At 35.8% G+C, this 13,972-nt stretch overlaps 2 protein-coding genes across 3 annotated transcripts in view; one reads left to right on the top strand and one right to left on the bottom strand.

Moving 5' to 3' along the window:
- The window catches only part of HHLA2 (HERV-H LTR-associating 2), a 254,259-nt gene that overhangs the window by 163,498 nt on the left and 76,789 nt on the right, over nt 1-13,972 (bottom strand). The window lies entirely within an intron of this gene.
- IFT57 (intraflagellar transport 57) overlaps nt 1-13,972 on the top strand; it is a 70,170-nt gene that overhangs the window by 15,579 nt on the left and 40,619 nt on the right. Inside the window, exon 5 of the mRNA XM_010386609.2 lies at nt 236-304. Coding sequence (XP_010384911.1) covers nt 236-304 — 69 coding nt within the window. The remainder of the gene's footprint in view (nt 1-235; nt 305-13,972) is intronic.

Below are 13,972 nucleotides of genomic sequence, written 5' to 3'. Positions count from 1 at the left end.
CAAAAACGGTGCTATTTAAGTAGTAATACCATCAAAACCTCAAAAAACAGATGAACTGTTAATAATATTGTGCCCTACTTTATGCACACATTCATTAGGCTTTTAAATACCCTTTCCTACACTAGTCTTTATATCAAGCTTGATATAGCCTAGTATAGCGTGTAGGTGAAAACTGGAAATATATTTTTTAATTATAGTTTTTAATAATTTTTTAAAAATTTGTTTATTTTCTAAGGAAGAAGAGACAGATAATGAAGACAACTTTATTGATCTCAACGTTTTAAAGGCCCAGACGTATCACTTGGTAAGTTTCATCAGCTACATGCAGGACCAACAAGCAATCAATGTACATGTTCTGCTGGAAATTTCAATGAGGCCATTGTTTTGTATGCCGTTTGAAAAGTAGCTCTCAAAATTGCTTTCCTATATATAAAATGTTATAATTATAGCAAATGTAGAAACCCAGAGGAGTGAGTGAGACAGCCTCCTGTCTGTATCATGGAAAATTGACACAGTGCTACTCATGCAGACTGAAAATAATTTGCCTGGTGGCATTTTTTATTATGAAAAGACATCAAGTATTCTATTTCAAGTTATTTTCCATTTTAATAGGCCAAGATTTAATGATCTTGGTTATAGGAAAATATTTAAATTGTAGCTCTTTAAATAAAATGGATTAAGACTGGTAGGTATATAGATAAGTAATCAGACATTGCTTTAAGTCTGTTTTAATTATGAAATAGCGCTAGTCTACAAAAGTACATATCCAATGAGATATTTCAGATATATATGGTATTTTTACATTCTCCATATATAATATATTAATATATATTATATATCATAAATAATTTTTATATATTAATGCTATGAATATATTAACATATTAAATATTCATAATATATAAATTATTAATATATAAATATATATTCATAATATATAAATATATAATATAATATATGTTATGTATTATAAATAATATATTAATAAACATAAATATATAATATATGAATATATGTTTAATTAAATAACATATAAATATATAATTTATATGTTATAGTATATTTTATTATGTAATGTTATATAATTTATATATTATATAATATGTTATATATTAATCAAGGATATATCCCTATTGTAGCCTCAAAAAGTACATATGGAAAGTAATACTCTATTAGTCCTTTATTTAATTTTTCTTATCTGAATCCTCAAAACAAGTTTGGATCTAGTTTTGGTTTCATATCATGAAGATTTCCTTGACTACCCCTCCCCAGGATGATCTTTGTATTTATCATACTAATGAGGATCAATAATACTAAGGCAGTATTGATACAGTATTGATGCATCAGTACTGCCTTAGTATTATTAATCCTCATTGATGCCTTAGTATTATTAATCCTCATTAGTTATTATTAATGATGCATATATGTGTGTGTGTTTTCTGCCCAAGTTGAGATGTAATATAACATTGTGGGCAACTTGCCTGAGTGTGTGACTTAACTCTAATAGTTACTAGAATTCCAGACTTGGGCAAGTTTCCAAACTTCTTGTGCCTCATCTTAAACTGTAAATGAAATAAAAATATTACCTTTACCTTTGTCGTAGGTTTCTGAAAATTAAAAGAGTTACTACATGTAAAACACTGTAATAATATCTGTCACATAGAAAATACTCAGTACTGGCAAAAACCAAAACCACATCTTTCCTCCATATTTCCCCTCCTGAAATCTGATTTGTAAACTCCTTGGTAACATAGATAGCTATCCTTTTTAATATTCCCCATGGTGTAACACAGAAGGTACTGAATAAAGACCTCTTAAATGAAGGTATTTTTTATTGATCAATTGAAAATTATATCAGAATAATATGTTAAAATTTAAATCTAAACTCCGGTGATATCAATACCTTACATTTGCAGATCGTTTTGTAGTTTTCAAGTACTTTAAAACACATTTCTTTACTGACCTTGTGAAGTATTTGGGTGGATGTTATCTCCATTTTACAAATATAAACACTGAAATTTATAACCTTGGGACAGTTTAATCTTTTAAGAAGCTAATAAATCACAGTACCTGAATTTAAACTGCTTCTCCAAACTCAAGTCTATTGCTTTTTCCGCTTTACCTCATAACAAGAGTTGAACAAGGTGTAGATGTAGATATGTTATGATTCTTGCCTTTAGCAAGTTATAATTAGTAATGTTGGTATTTACCTAATGTATGTGTTGAAGATGATGATGACAAAGTGCTTGTCGAGTGTGAGAAGAAAAAAGTAGAGATGCACACAGTTATTCTTGGAAAGAAACTGTTGTTTGTGTTATTCATTCTTATATTGATGGTGTAAACAGAGAACTGTGAAGGCCACCTGGGATTCCTTCTGGACAAAGTAGTTTGAGTACTGAGAAGGAGCAAAGTAATTTAATGTGCTTCTGCCACTACACCAATTCCTTATTGGTCCTGATTTCAATTTTTCATCTCAAACTACATGAGGAAGGGTTTTTCCAAATGGTGTTTTTGTAGATTATCTAAGTATTAGATTCTTTGGGCAAAAATTATATAATATAAATCCTTTAGAGCTAAGACTATGTATAGTGATATTTCCACAAGAGGAAGAAGCGTGAACGCCAGGTGTTTGTGGATGGTCAACCGTAGAGTACTAATGAGGCAGAAAACCCTTTCATATTTTAAAAAACCTGGCAAGCTCATGATATTGCCCACTAAAGCCATCTGCCTGAGACAGCTGTGTCTGACTACAGCTTATGATGGTTCGGGCTGCTCTTTCCCCAAGACAAAATTGCTATATAGGTTAGTATCATAGATTTAAGATTTTATGTCTCATGCAGCAGGTGGACTCATCATGCAGAGGAAATATTATTTTAGGAAAGTTGAGCATGATGAGTTCTTCACTGGAACAAAAACGATACCTACTGTCACAGAAAGTGACTTTCTAAATGTATATGTGACTGTGCAAGCCCAGCCGTGTGTGGATTGCAGCATTCCCTCCCTGTCTATAGTTTTAAGACAATAAGATGCTTCTCCAATCATTCTCTATCCTCTCACCCACCCTACTTTATTTTTCCTCACAGACCCTGGTATTGCATTACATTTATTAATTACTGATTTATTTTTTCTGTCGCAACCACTAGAATGCAAACTCCTCGAGAGCAGGAGCTTTTTCACTGCTTTTTTCACCTGTGCCTTGTGTGTAGAAGTTGCTCAATAATCAATAATACTGTAGGAATACATGCCTGAATGTGTGCTATTTTTGCATTTATGGTTTTACAGGCAATTTTCATAGAGAAAAGAACTTATTGACAATAATTATATCCTCTTCTGTGTACCATGTGAGATAATGCAGGGAGAAATCTACCTATATTCTTTTCTTTCATTAAATAAAGTGAAGTCTAGACCCTGAAAAGCATGCTGTTTAAGTATCATGATCATTCCAAGAGTTGGACCTACACAAGCATATTCTTGAGATTTGCAGTAAAATGAAGTGAGAATGCAAATGAAAAAGACATGTCATAAGCAGGTTGTGTTCTCTGGATGCAAACGTAGACAGTTTGGAGTGCAAGATGTTTATTAGAAATAGACACATGTGAAAGGAGGGGAGAGGAAAGTAGGATTGGGCAGAGGGAGAAGTCATGCTGCGATACAGGCCTGACAAAGATTGGCCAACCTGGTAGAGCCAAGTGTTGCCTGCTTAGCTCACCTCACTTAGCTTGCCTGCTTAGCTCACCTGGGAAGGACATACTCCTAGGTGAAATGGCTCTCTGCGGGAGCTGACAGCAGGAGGCTGTCTGCTAGTCACATTCTCTGAAGCTCAGCAGCAAGATTTTCCTTGAAAGAGGTCCTGGTGACCCATCTTCCTAACTACCACAGCATAGTTGAAGCCTGTAACTGCTAACTTGAAGAATTTGTAAAGAGATACCATCTGCCCATTGACTAAACTTCAAACATCTGCCTAAGTCGATCATGACACAGCAGTAGTTTCATGAACACTGAAAAAGATATGTTCCTCCTACTGATGATGAATGCTTATAACAATGACATTGGTTTGTTTTGGAAGCAGTTGCTTTTGAGAACATTTATTTAAGGTTAAAAAAATATATTTAAAGTCATTCTGTGTGATTTTCCTTTCTAATTCCTTACCCCAATTATGATTTTGCCGGCAACTGTAATTAGTGAGGCATTGCTTCATCTTCCACAATTTCATTTGTAATTTAATTACTTGAATTTTGAGATAACTTTTCTTAGAAGGAAAGCATTATGAACAGATATTAGGCTTCAAGGCTAGTCCACAGAATTCCATGTTCTTTATGTCCCTCTGATTCCTGAGTGTTCTTGAAATCTGAAATTTAGCCGAAGTTACCCTAAGAGTGGCCATGAGAAAGGACACTGGTGCTGAATTAAAGTTCTGACAGTTGGACTGGGCCTGTGATGTTTAGGAGTATAGTAGACTATTCAGAGCTGTAGGGAGTGGGAGCAGGAAAGGAAGACTCTAGTGATGAGGTGGTACCAAGGTGTGCTAGTCATTTCCATTTCTAATTTGCATATGTCAATTGGGCACTGCTTGCGTGTTCACAGTGGCTATGCTGTAATTATGAGTAGTCTTTGTATCTCCATTCACCCTTGTGAAACTCAACAGAATCATGGCAACAGCCTTCTGGCAGCACAATGCAGATGTGTCATTCTCCTCCCCCAGTGAAAAAAAGAGGAGAGGGAGCCATGCACTCTCTGAATTCTATTTTTAAATGCCCATCACCTCATTTCAAAACATTTTTTCAAACATGCCATAGATACTATTCTTTCTTGAGATGCTGAATTTGAGGTTTTGGAAACCAAATCCTGAGTTACACAGTATAAAACCAAGTATCTCAAAAGGTTTAAACACAATTGGTTTTTAATTACTTAGCAAGAAATTCATGATGCTAAGTAAGAATGAGAGACTTTTTAGCTTGAAACGCAAAAGGTGTAAGGAAGTAAAAATATGAGCTTAGAGTAAAAATGTCATTTCAGGTTTAGAGTTTCGTCTAGGCAAAACTGCAGTATTGTAATCAAAGAGAGGAAGAAGATGGATCTTTTTTGGTTAATATCTTAAATACTTTAATTTTTTAAATTTTACATATGTTTTATGTTTTTATTTTAGACAAAATATCCTTACTGAGTAATCTAGGAGAAAAAACTGTTCTATGTACAGCTTGCCCTATCAGTTGCCATTAATTTTTGATTCCTGCTTAAGGAGAATGTTTTTTCTTCTGCTTTCCTGAAACAGTTGAGTGTTAGACCTCCTATCTGTGTTATGAGAGAAGTCTATGGTTGATATTTCACAGGAGAAATTAAAATGCCACATGTTTGAGTGTGATGGGACACATTATGACTGAGTAAATGCTTTTATTTCTCTGGTAACTAACCCTTACCACCCCCATCAGTTTTACATCTGGGGGTGAATAGGAAATGTGGGCTAGAGAAAAAAGTTCTACTTCTCACTGCTCAGTGGAGGCTCAAATGGCAGTTCTTGCTGGGTGTAAAAGACACCCAGTTCGAGTTTTGCTTGATCTTCAGTGTAGCTTTTCAACCCACTTTTGAAGTAAGAGAGATCCTTATTTTCTTCTTGCTTTCATTGTAGGCCTAGAAAATGTAGGAAGCAAGGACTTTTCAAGGTCCCTTCCAGATCTGAGTCCATACCTTCAAGGTAGATTCTATGGCAGAAATAGCAGCCTTAGATGAATTCCTGACTGTGTGTCACTTGCCACATGACCATAGCAAGTTAATTAACTTCTGTGACTCTGCTTTCTTATCTGGCAATGGGACACAAATAATTCTAACCAGTCTTGTTTTGAGATTATTAAAATCTAACCTGTGGGCAGTACCTGACATTGTGCGGGCATAGAGTATGCACTTCATGCATTTCTTATTTTTTATAATTTTTTACCTTTCCTAGAAACTGGAATTAGCTCTCAACATTCTTATGTGCCATGGAAGACTAGAAAAAGCCCCAATCCCTCAATACAAATGAGTCCCTAGATTGCCATCAGTATTTTTGAGTAAGATACTTACATAGGATATAAGTTATCAAGAAACTTGCATTTCTATGTAAATTGGGAAGCCCTGGTGATGTCATGGCTTTATTTTCATAATCTGTCACATGGATTATTATTGAAGGCCCACTAGACTAAATTTGCTGTCACACAAGATCTCCCCTACAGAAATGACTCAGGGAGATCTGATGAAAAGTAATAAAATAATGATTTTTTAAGATACTATTTGAGAGCTGTCATTCTATAAATAGGTAGGTTATAGTTCCTTCCATCAACGCTAGTAGCAGATATTTATTATATAATTCAATATAGTAAACGGGTACCAGACTCTATACATTTTTTTCAGTCTTCTACAACCTGTATTTTTAAAACCCACCCATCTCTCAAATCCTCATCGCCACTTACCACTTACCCCTGGCAATGTTAGTGCTTTGAATATATGTCTGATTCATCTTTACCCAGGCCATCTATGTAGTCATTAAGACCCGTGGATGCTGCCTTTGAAACATCTCCTATATCCATCCCTTCAGCTGTCTTGCAAGGCCATGTTCTTTTCATCGCCTGTCTGGACTGTATAACAGTAATGCTTTAAATAGTCTTTGGTCTTCCTCTTTCAATCCCACCCCCACCCTTTGTCAAAATATTTTTCACCCTGCTTCTCTGTCTGACTTACTGAAACATGACTATTACAGGTCATTTTGAATTCAATAATGTTTGATGGCTTTCATTGCCTACAGGTCCATTTATATAGAGTATAGAGGAATAAAATTTTGATCTGACTTTCAAGGCCCTTAGCAATTTGATTATTGTCTACACAGCTAACCTCATTTTCTTCTACAAACCCTTTATTCCGGTTAAATGGGTGCCCTCATAGGCTTTCAAATACCTTGTGAGCATATCTGCTCCCATTCAATGCTTCTGTTTCCTATTATCTCTTTTCTAAAATACCTTCCCACTGTCTCTCTACCTGACTCAAATGTTCAAGGTTCAGCTCAAATGCTATCTCTTCTGTCTCCTCAGTGACACTTCCCTTATCACTTTGCCCCATTTAGTCCCACAGCCAACCCCAAAATCTACAAAAACCCATACATCTTTATAAAACATAGCTAACATGTTTTATACGTGAGGATTGTTGTTGTAGTCACTATACCTAGACTATAGCAGTGTGTGGAACATAGTGGGCACTAAATAAATAGTTGTTGGATAAGTATAAAACTACAGTAATTGTACCTTGCCTATAACTTCTTGGCTTCTTTTCTGGCTGGAGGACAAAATTCATATTCCTTACCCTAGATTTCAAGGTCTTTCACAATGTGCTTAACTCTTTTTTCCTCCCCAGTATTCACTTTTTTTTTTGAGACGGAGTCTCGCTTTGTCCCCCGAGGCTGGAGTACAGTGGCGCGATCTCAGCTCACTGCCAGCTCCACCTCCCAGTTTCATGCCATTCTCCTGCCTCAGCCTCCTGAGTAGCTGGGACTTACAGGCGCCCGCCACCACGCCTGGCTAATTTTTTGTATTTTTTTAGTAGAGACGGGGTTTCACCGTGTTAGCCAGGATGGTCTCAATCTCCTGACCTTGTGATCCGCCCACCCCGGCCTCCCAAAGTGCCTGGATTACAGGCATGAGCCACCGCACCCAGCCAGTATTCACCTGTTTAAGCTCCTAGACTCTTTTCTCATTTTGATCTTCACAAGTTATATTCATTCCTATTTCAGTTTTTTGGCTTATGCTGTTTTCCTCACTGAAAACACTTGACTTGTCTCTTTTCTGCCTGTCTATATCCCATACATTCTTGCAAGGCTAAACTTAAAACTCACTATTGCATTAAAACATACTTGTCTTTCTCATTCAGACTCCTACAGCATACCACCTGTACCAGCTGGTTTTTGGAAGTTAATCAAATTTTATTTTTACCTGCTTATTGAAAAAACTTTATTCTTTTTTAAAGTAAAATATGTTCCTTGTGTTTTTAAAAAAATGAAAGAACAAAGGAGTATAAAGAAAAATGTGAAAAGTTTCCCAAATCTCAGCATCCAGAGAGAAACGTTGTACCCTTTTATTCATAATTAGCCCAGAGTTTTGTAAGATGAGAACATTTGGAAGTGGTATCTGAGTGAAGGGTATATGGAAATTTTTTGTGTAATATTGATGCAATTTTTTATAAGTCTGAAAATATACACAGAATTTAACAAAGTTGTATAGAATCGATAAAATAATACAAATATGTGGTCATATTAGTATATGAAGCAGTGCAAATCAGTGAGGAAAACTGAACTATTCAATTAAATGGTGAAGAGATAATAGGCTAATCCATTTATAGAAAAAGCTGGATTCCTCCCTCATATATTACACCCAAATTAACTCCACATGGATCACAATAACAAATAATAAGGCACAAAAATAAAACAAAAACATGAGGCCAAGTGCAGTGACTCATGCCTCTAGTCCCAGCACTTTGAGGGCCATGGTAGGTGGATCACTTGAGGCCAGAATTTCAAGACTACCTTGGCCAACATGGTGAAACCCCATCTCTACTAAAAATACAAAAATCAGCCAAGCATGGTGGTACATTCCTGTAGTCCTAGCTACTTGGGAGATTGAGGCAGGAGAATCGCTTAAACCCTGGAGGCGGAGGCTGCAGTGAGCCGAGATCATGCCACTGCACTCCAACCTGGGTGACAGAGCGAGACCCTGTCTCAAAACAAAACAAAACACACACACTCACACACCAAACATGAGGACAGACAAGTGTTACAGTTTGAAGTAGGCATAATTAAGCATGACAAGAAAATCAAAAACATAAAATACAAATCTGAATGTATAAATATTAAAACTTTATATTACGGGAAAGCAGAGTGGGGAACACCATAAAGTTAAAATACAAGTGACAAACTGGAGAAAAATAATTATAGCCTAGGTGACAAAGGGTTGATAGATATATGGTAAGGTGTTTTAGAGCTTGTGCTCTAGAGTAACACTGCCTGACCTACCAATCACTGGATGTGACATTGAAAAAGTCACCTACCTATTCTGTGCCTCAGTTTCCTCACTTTAAAAGATGGTAATAAGACTCCGTGTTTCATGGTGTTATTGTTGGGCATTTAACCCATAGGTAAAAGCATCTGATACCATGTTTGGCATGTAATAATAATGATAATGACTGCTAAAATATACCAGGGGTTAATATGTATTATACACTGTGCAAGCCTTTTAAATACATTGTCTCATTTAATGCTCACAGCACCCCTTCCAATGAGGAAGGTGCTGTTATTCTCATTTTACAGATGGGTACTCTGAGATTTAGAGAGGTCATGTAACTTAACCAACAGCTAGTAAGTCATGGAGGTGGGATTTGAGCAGATGTGATTCCAGACCCATCCCTCTTAACATTTACACCATGCTGTGGTGACTCTTAAGACAACTTAGTTCCCTTTTCCTTGAGTCTTGGGAGTATTTAATCTTGAGAGTTAATATGACTTTTAACACCCTCTCAGTAGGTATATGATTTGAGTTCTTCAAATGAATCAGGACACTGGTATATCCATGAGGTTGCCATCTCATGTTTATTTTTACAGAACATAGCCTTTCTTTGATGCTTGACCAGAGATTACTGGAACAGGATTCTGAGTAGGCTTTTAACACTGTATGTTTGATTCTTGAACTGACTTTGATGGTGTGCCCCACTGTTTGAGCCCAAGGTTACTTTATGGGATAGTGTAGACTGTTATTTTCAATTCTTCCTTTGGCAGTCAGGATCAGTTCCCATCTCATCAGTTTTTCCTTTTACCTAGGACCAGTTATTACTCCCATTAACTGGCCTCAGGCTCTTCCTAGTAGTCTGCAAATTTTGCAGGCAGCAATTAAATCCTTTTAGCTTTCCACACCAAGCACAGTGCCTGAATTCTTACCTTGAATGTTGTAGGAGTTTAACAAATGGATTATTAGTTTAATTAATTAATTATAAATGAGACTTCTAGATAACTTGTGCCGTATGAGCTTCTAATTGTTTCTTCTGCAGCAGTAACTGGAAAATGAAACTTCCCAAAAGCAATGCTTTATCTTAGTTAATGTGTTAGAGAGGGACTTTGTCATGATGATATAAAATTTTGATTAAAAGAAACAGCAGTTTATTTCTCTTTTTCAAGTGACCCACATAAAGTACCATTTGTTAAATGGAAAAACAATTGGGAAGAAAAGTTTTCTCAAAGTATTATAACCAAGGCACGGTTAGTATAGTTTTAAAATGATTTATACTTTCTATATAGGGCTTGCTCAGTTAATGTATCCAGTTATTAGGCATTAAGAAATGTTGAGTGAGGAATGAGGTTATGAAATAGATATGCAAACATGGATGTAGAAAGAAACTGTATAGTTTGAATAAGTTAATGCTGCTCTGCCAAATCTAATGTTCTCTTTTTGCCCTTTATTCATTTAGTAACTGGGCCATTTCCCCTCATATATTAATTATGGCCTACAAGTGAGTGAAAATTTTTGACCTCCTACGTTAAATCATTTTAGGACATTGGGAGTGGGAGTTAGCAAATTGTTGCTTAAGGGAACCAAATAATAAGCTAGTAAGGGTAAATGCAACTTACTAAAGGGTCCAACATAAAAACAAATAGCTTATGCACTAGCATATCTTAATGCAGCGTTTGATCTTTATGTACCCTACTGCCTCAGATTCTAGGTCTAGTTCAAACGGCCACTGCAAACCCATCTGTCTTTATGAAAAATGCCCTTCCTTCAGTAAAACATTTTGAGTATGTTATTCACAACTTGAACAATCCCGCATCCAGGCCTGAAGAAAGTAGGAGTATGACCCCTTGTCTTGTTTGGTGATTCTGAACTTCAATCTTGTAAGGAGAGAAAGAAAGAGGGGATAGAAATGAGGGTTGGAAATGAGGGTGGAAATGAGGGTTGGAGAGCACTGGCTTTGGGATTTAATCAACAGCATCTAGCTTCAGTTCACCCCAATGGTACTCCATAAATCAAACTTATTTTTATTTATTTTTTAACTTTTTTATCTTTAGTTATTATGAATACATAGTGCATATTTATGGGTTGTATGTGATATTTTGATACAAGGCATACCATATATAATGATCAGATCAGGGTAGTTGGGATATCAATCACCTCAAGCATTTATCATTACTTTGTGTTAAGAACATTCCCATTCCACATTTTTAGGTATTTTGAAATATATAATACATTATTGTTAATTATAGTTGCCCTATTGTGCTACTAAACACTAGGTCTTATTTTTTCTGTATAACTAATGCAGTTTTAAATAACTGTATTTTCATATCCACTAACCATTCCCTTTTTATCTCTCCTCCCCGCTACCATTCTCAATCTCTGGTAACCATCATTCTACTCTCTACCTCCATGAAATCTACTTTTTTTTAGCTCCCACATATGAGTGAGAACATGTGATATTTGTCTTAGTGTTCCTGGCATATTTCATTTAACATAATGACCTCCAATTCCATCCATGTTGCTACAAATGACAGGATTTCATTCTTTTTATGGCTAAATAATATCCCATTGTGTATATATACCGTATTTTCTTTTTCCATTCATCCCTTGATCAACACTTAGGTTGATTCCCTATCTTGGGTATTGTGAATAGTGCTGCAGTAAACATGGGAATGCAGATTTCTCTTCAACATACTGATTTCCTTTCTTTTGGGTATATGCTCCACAGCAGCATTGCTAGATTATACGATAGATTTTTAGATTTTTGAGGAACCTCCAAAGTGTTCTCCATAGTGGCTGTATTAATTTACTTTCCCACCAACAGTATACAAGTGTTCCCCTTTCTCCATATCTTTGCCAGCATTTGTTATTGCCTGTCTTTGTGATAAAAACCATTTTAATGAAGTAAGATGGTATCTTGTGGTTTTGGTTCTCATTTCTCTGGTGATTAGTAATGATTAGTGATCATTTTTTTCATATAATTTTTGGCCATTTGTATGACTTGTTTTGAGAAATGTCTCTTTTGATCTTTTGCCTATTTTTTAATTAGATCATTTGGGTTTTTTTCCTGCTGAGTTGTTTGAGCTCCTTATATATTCTGATTGTTAATCCCCTTTCAGATGGGTAGTTTGCAAATATTTTCTCCCATTCTGTGGGTTGTGTCTTCATTGTGTTGATGGCTTCCTTTTCTGTGCAGAAGCTTTTTAGCTTGACATGATTCCATTTGTCCATTTTTGCTTTGTTTACCTGTGCTTTTGAGGTCTTACTTAAGAAATCTTTGCCCAGACCAATGTTCTGGAGCATTTCCCCAATGTTTTCTTTTAGTAGTTTTATAGTTTCATGTCATAGATTTAAGTGTTTAATCCATATTGATTTGATTTTTGTGTATGGTAAGAGATAGGCATCTGGTTTCATTCTTCTACATATGAATATCCAGTTTTTTCAGCACCATGTATTGAAGAGACTGTCCTTTCCACAATGTATACTCTTGGTGTTTTTATCAGAAATGAGTTGGCTGTAAATGCATGGATTTAAATCTGGATTCTCTGTTCTTTTCCATTGGTCTTTGTGTCTGTTTTTATGCCAGAACCATGCTGTTTTAGTTATGGTAGCTTTGTAGTATAATTTGAAGTCAGGTAATGCAATGATTCTAGCTTTGTTCTTTTTGCTCAGGATTACTTTGACTATTCTGGGTCTTTTGTAGTTCCTTATAAATTTTAGAATTTTTTTTTTTTTATTTCTGTGAAGAATGTCATTAGTATTTTTACAGGGATTGCATCTGTAGATTGCTTTGGGTAGTATGGACAGTTTAATAATATTTATTTTTGCAGTCTGTGAACTTGGAATATCTTTCCCTTTTCTGTGTCCTCTTCAATTCTTTCATCAGTGTTTTTGTAGTTTCATTCTAAAGATTTTTTCACTCTTTTGATTAAGTTTATTCCTAGGTATTTTATTTTAGCTGTCGTGAATGGGATTACTTTCTTGGTTTCTACTTCAAATTGTTTACTGTTGGCATATAGAAATGATACCGATTTTTATATATTGATTTTGTTCCCTGTAACGTTACTGAATTTATCATTTGATGCAGTATCTACATTCTATTAAGAATCACTCAGAACTGCTGCTGAGAGGGCATGCTGTCTTGTTGCAGCCTGATTTTGCAGGGTTGGGATGTGGGGGTCCATAACCTTGGCAGGAGTAACCCTGTGTGTATACCCACACACATGCCCTGAGGTCAGGGCTCACATACCACTAGCAAGGCATATGTCCTCCCTACCCCAGCCCCCATTAGTTTATCCTGTGTGGTATAGAAAATGAGAAATTGGGTCTCGTGGAGTCTAAGACAGGTACTCAGATGTGCCGGTGAATGTGCATATGCCTAGTTCTTCCAAACATATGCATCTTATTGATGCCAGTGTGAATTTACATGGCAGAGAACCTTCCCTATTGCTTTAGGTTTTGACACAGAGACCCATTATCTCTTTTCCTGCCATCATACACAGTCTCATGTAACTTCACACATATCTACTTTGTGAATGAAGCACCTCCTTCCCTAGCTATGATACTCTTGTGCTACCCTAGATCCAATTTATGTAGAAGTATACAGCATTAAGTACTCTAAATAATACAATGTTTCCCTATTTAGATGTTTGAAGTAGAATCTTCAGCTTTTTTTTTTTTTTCACATTTTACTTAATGTTTTGGGTTTTTATACTTCTGGTTTTCTAAATGGAATACATTCAGACCACGTATTATAAAGTGTAAAAACGTGTATTAGTTATCCATTCTCAAATGGTGAAGTTAGAAATATATAGTCCCTTGAATCTGAACAAAAAGCAGTACAGGCTTTAAGGCTCTGAGTCTAAACAGGACTTGCTGTTATGAGCTAGGAGGTAGGAGAGGCTTTCTTATGTTAGCACTGTTCCAGAGTCTTAGTTGGGAGTGAGTTCAAAGCCTCTA

This window comes from Rhinopithecus roxellana, chromosome 1 (genome assembly GCF_007565055.1).
Source record: "Rhinopithecus roxellana isolate Shanxi Qingling chromosome 1, ASM756505v1, whole genome shotgun sequence".
Classification (NCBI taxonomy): Eukaryota; Metazoa; Chordata; class Mammalia; order Primates; family Cercopithecidae; genus Rhinopithecus; species Rhinopithecus roxellana.
The sequence above is the reverse complement of the archived record's forward strand: the minus strand, read 5'-3'. Positions and strand labels throughout refer to the sequence as shown.